Source organism: Tachypleus tridentatus, unplaced genomic scaffold (assembly GCF_004210375.1).
Source record: "Tachypleus tridentatus isolate NWPU-2018 unplaced genomic scaffold, ASM421037v1 tig00010044_pilon, whole genome shotgun sequence".
Classification (NCBI taxonomy): domain Eukaryota; kingdom Metazoa; phylum Arthropoda; class Merostomata; order Xiphosura; family Limulidae; genus Tachypleus; species Tachypleus tridentatus.
In genome coordinates, this window is record NW_027467830.1 from 40672 (window position 1) to 48338 (window position 7667).

The 7667-nt window shown below is 31.1% G+C and overlaps 1 protein-coding gene across 9 annotated transcripts in view; it reads right to left on the reverse strand.

Annotated features, from left to right (window-relative positions):
- The window catches only part of LOC143243694 (anoctamin-9-like), a 38855-nt gene extending 32259 nt beyond the window's left edge, over positions 1 to 6596 (reverse strand). For 8 of the 9 annotated variants that reach the window (XM_076487344.1, XM_076487343.1, XM_076487348.1 and 5 more), the window contains exon 1: positions 746 to 871. Coding sequence is in view for 1 of the 9 variants with exons in the window: in XM_076487347.1 (XP_076343462.1) it covers positions 869 to 897; positions 3075 to 3235; positions 3695 to 3803; positions 5476 to 5485 (309 nt within the window). In the remaining 8 variants the exon portion in view is untranslated. Of the gene's footprint in view, positions 1 to 745; positions 898 to 3074; positions 3236 to 3694; positions 3804 to 5475; positions 5580 to 6548 lie in introns of those variants that run through there. The other variant, XM_076487347.1, reaches the window with a different exon arrangement.
- Positions 6597 to 7667: the final 1071 nt, after the last annotated feature.

Consider the following 7667-nt stretch of genomic DNA (forward strand, 5'->3'; position numbering starts at 1 on the left):
TTAATGGTTACAAGATTGGTCATATTGACAAACCTCACACAGAGTTTGGGAAGAATAATACAAAATACAGTCTAGTTTTACTGACCAAAATGTTTCACGCTTATTTATGATGTTTAAATTTAAATTTCAGATGATTTAAGTTTTTAATCTACAAGAAAATCACTTTGCACCCACAGTTGTCAATTTTCTGATTCCACACATTCACAGACTCTTGCAGTGAAAAAGACTTCATTATAAATTATGTTTTTCTCAACAAATGATTCAATCATTATTCACAGTTGACATAATTTTTATGAAGATACACAAAACGTATTAGGAATTATTGTGGTGAAACTATAAAGATAAATTTGGGGTCACAAACTTGGCTGATTCAACCAAGCCCATAGTGAAAAGAAATGATGGTAATGGTTTGTCTCACTGTCTGTTGGTTATGGGTTCAAATCCCTGTCCCCAAACATGTTCATACTTTTACCCATTGGGATGTTGTAACATTAAAATCCATTACACTCTTTGTTGATAAAAAGAGTAGTTCAAGAGTGGTAACTAACTAGCTGTCTTCTCTTTGGTATGTCATTGCTAAATTAGGGATGGCTAATGCAGGTAGCCCTTAAGTACCTTTGGCCAAAATACAAAACTAACCAAACATTAAAAAATATTAAAACACTAAATGTACAGAATATCACTTGACTAAAAATCACAAAGCTTTAGAGCAAATAAAATCCAAAAAGCTCACACGTGTACTTACTACAAGTATACCATCGGTCTTCTGTATTCAGTTGTAAATTGTTGCCTCTTTGATATTTTGGAGGCAAAGTGGTTTGAAATTGTATGGCAAACACCACTTATACCTCTTTTTAATTTTTTATCATCACACCTTGAATACTGAAATTCTGGTACCTAAAAAAAATACAAAAATAATTTTTTAAACTGGTGTATGATTTTAGAAATGCTGAACTTCTCAGAAATACATGCAAAATGTATAACAAATTTATCACAACATAATTTATGACCAGTGGAAAATCTGTTGAGAAACTGATATTATTCTTCAAAAGAGAGAGAAAGAAAGAAAAATATAATATCACAATAATTTATGTTTGAAGCAAGATATACCCAGTTTGTCATTGAGATAAATATCTCAGTCTCTGGCTATCTAATTAGCTAAATTTATCAATTATCTGTAATATCATATGGGATGAATCATACTTTTATCACTCATTTGTATTCTAGACTTCCTGTTGTTTATAAATTCAATAAGACTTAGCCTCAGAACAATGTATTAGCAATTTGTAAATTTGAGCAAGTTAAGGGTGGGTGTGGCAAGAGGTTCTTGCATTTTCATTGGTTGCTCTGAAGTTCCATATGATTGAAGCATAGAAAATGAAGATTTAGAAGATTAATGACATTTTACATAACATTTCATAGTTTAAGGGGGAAGTTAAAAAAGAGGAAATAACTGAAGAACAAATATTCAAATTCTCACACCAGGGTAAATTAAAGTTGTATTTAAATATTTTTCTTATATTATTAAGAACTTAAAATTTATATAATATTAAAAGCTGCATTATCATCTATGGTTTCTTGTCAAGTTTGTTCATACATCAAGGTAGTTAAGTGGTTTAATTATATTCTGAATGTAACTTACTGAAACATCATGACACGTCAGTTTGACCAGCCCGTGTGCTAACAGTTCATACATCTCAAGTGTCTTGTTCGGATCATGAAAGGTGTCAACCAATGTACTTATATAGTTTTATTTAGACTGTATTCTGCCCTTAAATACAAAATGACTAGTAAAGCATACTGTAAGTGATTCCAGTGCCAGCAGTAAGCCAAAACACTGAGACACAACCCATCTCAGTAACAACAAAACTGGAAACCATCAAGAAGTTTGACGAAAGCCAGACTTATGTTCTCATCATCAGCTACAGCAACTATCAAGAAAGAAAAAATTATCTCTTAAGTTACTAAATCGGTATTGCCCTATGATAATGGATAGCAAAGACTGACTTGACAAATTAAAAAAAGAGCATCATTTACACAGCCTAAAGGCAGCAAGTACAAAAAGGAAGCAACATCAATGTGCCAACCAGTTTAAAAGATATTATTGAACAAAGAGGATATATGACCCGTCAAGTTTTCAACATTTGAGAGACTGATCTATATTGGAAGAGGATGCCAGACAGAACAGGTTTAAACAACAAAAACAATTTTTGACGACTGGTTTACAACTTTTTCTGCCCTACAGTAGAGAGATATTTTTCTATGAAAAATGTTTCCCATAAAGCACTAGTGGTTGATGACAACTCACCAAATCACCCTAACAACCTAATTTACACATCAACAAACATTTCTGTGGAGTTTCTTACTCCAAACACCACTTCTTTGAACCAACAAATAAATGAATACGTCATAGCCTCTTTTAAAGCATATCACTTGTGACAAATCTTCAGATAAATGATCAGGGGCAGTGGACAGCAACAGAAACATCTACATCAGAGGTTTCTGGAAACCATTCAACATCAAGAATGTAAAGAGGTTACTACCTCAAATATGAATGCAGTTTGGAAAAAAAACTGGCTAAAATATGTGTACACTTTTCATCCTCTTGTTAAAATAAATCACATCATTAGCACATCAGTTTGGATTTTAATGGAATTGATGAGCAACTCATCAATGACTTACTGAAATCATACTACAAACAACTGACCAATAAAGCGCTGATAAAACTCTCACCAAAATTTGGCTGCTCATGAAAAGAAAGATGACTAAAAACCAGAACCACAATTGTTTTTAAAACAAATGATGTTTCCCCTATTACAAGGCGATAATTATAATTATAATTATTATTTTGCATGTGAAATTGGAGTATTTACTGATGCATACAAGTATTTTTAATCTTAAGATCAAAATTACTATGCATGTTGGATAGTCAACATGCATAAAGAAAATAGGCACAAGAAAAGCATTACTTAAAAACGTCTTAAAACTAAATAACAAAAAATTTTCAGAGTCTGAAGAAGAGAATATTATTTATTCCTCTTCAGCTTTAACATGCAAATCTATATAATACTTACCCCAGAGTGACATAAAATCAAGAAATACAGCAGCACCATTGTCGAAAAGATGAGTTATTCTTTCAAAATTGCACGTATGGCTTAATCTTCCATATCTACATCCTTCTACGTCCCACCAAGGACATAAAATGGTGTCCTTGTAGTCTTCATAAATTCCCTCACTGTAAAAACAAATGCATTTTAGTTTTAAATCTATAGAAAAAACACAGTACAGCTGGACATCCAAATCAACCATAATATACAACTATCAATTTCAATGATAATGCCACATAAAATAACTGATTAACTTAAATTATGTTTAAATCAATTTATCACAAAAATTATTTAAAATATTTTAAGATAAATTAATGGTTCAAAACATATCAACCAATAAAAATTAATGGTTCCAATTATTATTCTTTGCAATTAATCCAGCAACAAATTGCTTGTGTGAAAATAATTAATTAGCTAACCATTGATTAATTAGTCTTGTGATTAATCACTTACCACATTCCATCAATCATGTAGCTCTAAGTAACTGATTTATCTGAGGTATAATTTAGAAAATGATCAAACATGAGTTTTAAAAATAATAAACTGTTTGATTACTCTTTTATCTTTTTTCTCCCCCTTATTCATACCTGTGAGCATCACCCAATACAGTAAACACAACACTCCTACTAATGAAGCTTAAATCAGCATACAGGTGTAAAATCCAAGCCAAGGCCGATCTTAACTCCAAAATATTCCCTGAAAAAATTGAAAGGAACAAACACTAAAGTGATTCTTATCAAACAAAATATAGTGGGTACAATAGCTAATGAGAAACTCAAAAAAAATCCATTCTTAAGAATTTTTTTTATATATATATAGATTTATCTCAATTTTAAACTCATGCTAAAATTAACAAAATTTATATATCTTTAATATTACAGTTTCCTAACTTCATTTGCAGAGCTTCTAGAATCTTCTAATTGAATATCAAGTCATTTTTGGTAAAACTTTATATGTTATGCATTATTTTCTCTACCCTTACACTATATGAGCTCAGGCCATTTGTTTAACCTTGTAACCACACCAAACAAAAATATGAAACAACATTTTTCATTTCTAAAATCCCTGCAGATTACAATAGAAGCTTATCATTATTTATCCTGACTACTGTCAGGCTTGCATCAGTTAAATATGACAACTTCCAATATACTAAGCCTATGTAACATGCTAGGAATCACCTTGTATACACTTAGTTCAAATTACAGCATAAAATTATGTAATACACACAATTTTCATACATATATACAAATATTGCAAATAAATTAATCTATTTCTTCATTTTTATTTTCTCGTGTTACCTAATAAGTATTTTTTTTACTTTTATAACAAACAAAATATGTACACAAAAAATAACAAAAATCTAGTACTTAATTGTGAATGCTGTAATTTCTTTTGTTGTCAAAGACTTAAAGTGTTGAGAAATGCTAACCCAAATTTTCACTGGGCTGTTTATTTTTTTTCCCAAATTATTTATTAATTTCAAATATATACTTTAGAGCACAAACAATAATAAACACAAAGCATACAATGTCCTATAATTATTACAATTTAACTGGTTTTCTAACCAAACATTGTGCATTAAGAATTTCCTTAGCTGGTGATAGCAGATTTGAACCTACGTTCCGATAAACTTAAAAGCCATCCTGTGAACGAGATGGCATAAAACAGAAGATTAAATATTGGTTATCAATAATGTAATAGCAAATACCAAAGACAGAGAGAGAGAGAATTATTGACATTTTTGAAAGACTGCATGTAAGAGAACAGAGCTTTATGGGATGGCTTGGTAACTGTAACATTATGTTATGTATTAGGAAAATCTGCATGTCTGAAAGTTGTATTCAATCTCAGTCAATCAAATACAAGTGAAAAGACGATCTAAGATGAGCAATTTGGAACAAACAAGTGCCATCACGTGATACAGAAATGTGAACACTAAGACGTTACAAATTAAAATAATTTACTTTCGAAATTGAGAAATTAAAACTATATTACACAATAGAAACATCTGATTAACTTTATACTTATACTATTAGATCTACATCTATTTTGATTATTACCACATCTTTATGGAATTTTATAGCTCAATGAAAATAATACATTAGCAACACGAGAGAATTATCTCCCACCTATCACGACTGACTCTCCTTATATATAATTATTGTATTTGGAATGATCTCTTTCAAAACACAACCAGTATAAATAAAACACCAACTGAGACTCTAAACATGGCATACAAATATAAGATGTTTTTTTTTGGTAATTTCAATCTTTAGGTAATGCTCAAAACTTTTACCAAGTGCTTTTTATATTAAATATTATATTAAATAAATAAATTCTGTACAGGTAATTAATTATTAACACTCACTTGATGTCATAAAGAGGTTGTTCTTTATATATTGCTGCAAACAAAGCCCAGTTGTTCATTAACCATTTCCGAGGAACTTTTTCATCTGAAGAATCACATTCCCCCTAAAATACGTCAAAGTAAATTATCAAAATAACTATTATTTTACTGATACAGGAAGTGAAATATCTCCAAGCATAATGACAACTGATAAAAATATGGTAAAGTGCACTTTACTGGAAAATAATATTAATAACAAACTACAGTGGAGCGCCGTTAAGCCGCGGTATTTGGGGGGTCAACCTGCTTAACTGCGACTTAAACCTTTGTGACTGAAAAGCCGAAGTCGCCAACAGCTCCGCCGAGGAGCCTCATCCGGGCCATTGCGTGATCATTATAATATTAATGTATGTCTATACAGATACATTTGACAATTGCCGTTTTAACACAAACGACCAATGCATTGCGATGGTTCGCTTTTCCCTGTAAAATTTCGTCTTCCCGTGTTACATGCGGGCCGCCATGTCAATATGATATGCTCACTATTAATTCAGAAACTGAATTGGGTTTGTGGCCAATATTTATAAAATTGCATAAAAATATCGGATTATCGAATTAAAAATAATACTTTAATTATTGATCACTTTTTTCACGGATTTTCCGCGGATTAACTTTAATGTATGGAGAGGTGTGATTCGGTAAAAATGGCGGCCTCCATAAAGCTGACATAGAGAGCGGATAATGTAGATTAACGGTCGATTTCTATTGTAATATGTTTTATTTTATTTCCCAAATTAAAGCAAATCCTTTTTAAATATCCCCTTGAAGTTATAAAGACAAGGAGAGTGTGAGAAACTTTAAAAAGCCAGATAGTAGATTTAATACATCAAATATTTTGGTACAAGACTTGCTAGAGCGGCTTAAGCGATTTCGCGGTTTACTGGTCCGCGGCTTAATGGCGCTCCACTGTACAGGAAAAACCCTATCACACAAATTCTTCAGGTTCATGACCTGAACAATGCTTTTGACATGAAAAATTGTACTTTATCAACATCAAGCACACTTGGAAAGAAGAATCCAATAAGTTAACTGACCTCATGTAAAGGAATGGCAGCTTTATCATTGATAAGCTTAGTTATTCCTGAAAAAATAGGAGAAAAACACAGTATCAATATATAAGGCATGAAATATTTATAGATGAAAATATTTAATAAAACAATGTAAAGAGTGATTGCAATGACTTTTATTCATTACTATATATCATATAATATATTGGAACCACGTATCCTATGTAACAAACCCCAGCACGCACGTCAAGTACTTCAGGGTTGCCAGTGGCTAAGTTTTTGTTTTTTTTAGTAGTTTAGGAACCCAAAAACTATGTTATTATTTACCAAATTTTCATTTTCTTACTTTGATGAAATAGGGTTTCATTATACTCTTCTGTTGAACCATTGATAACAGGATTCAAAATTAAAGCTTACATAGAAATAAAAAAAAACTTATTGGATTGCTAATCTAAATACTGTTCAACCTTTTGAACTTAATCTAGAACCTGGAATCCATGATCTTCGTTCACTGGTTTCATCTTTGTCGAAAACAATATTTTTATTCTTTGCTTATTTCTTCTTGTATCGCGAAAGCTGAATTTAGTAAAACATACTATTTGTTTAAGATAATTTTTCATATAAATTTTTATAAACTGATCAGTGGCAAGAGGGCAAAGATAAAATCTGCTTCTAGTACATACAAAAACACTACATTGGCACTGTCAACCTTTACTGTTGAAGTACTTGAGTACTGGAATGTTCTAATTTAAATCTTTAACCAATTTCATTTAGGGCAGAGGGAGCTAGTGTTATGTTGGAGATTCAATTCTTCATTCTTTGTCCTCTATCTTTCCTTTATATTCAAAAATCAACAAAACATTAATAGCCTTCAATTTCCTTGTGTTCATCATGCCAGTAGTCTTTTAGCAAAGTTTTTCACTATATTCATATGTCTTTTCAAGTTCTTGACACTAAAATCAGTTATAGGGGTGATTGGGGTTTTCACTTTGACTAATCATCAATTTTCTGCTCTGCATACTCTGATTTATCTCATTTTAAAACTGTCTTCTTCACAGTTATTAACTATTCTCATTCCACTTATTTCTAGCTAGAATTAAAATACTACCTCAAAGCATTCTTCTTTCCTAAAATTGAAGCTGATTT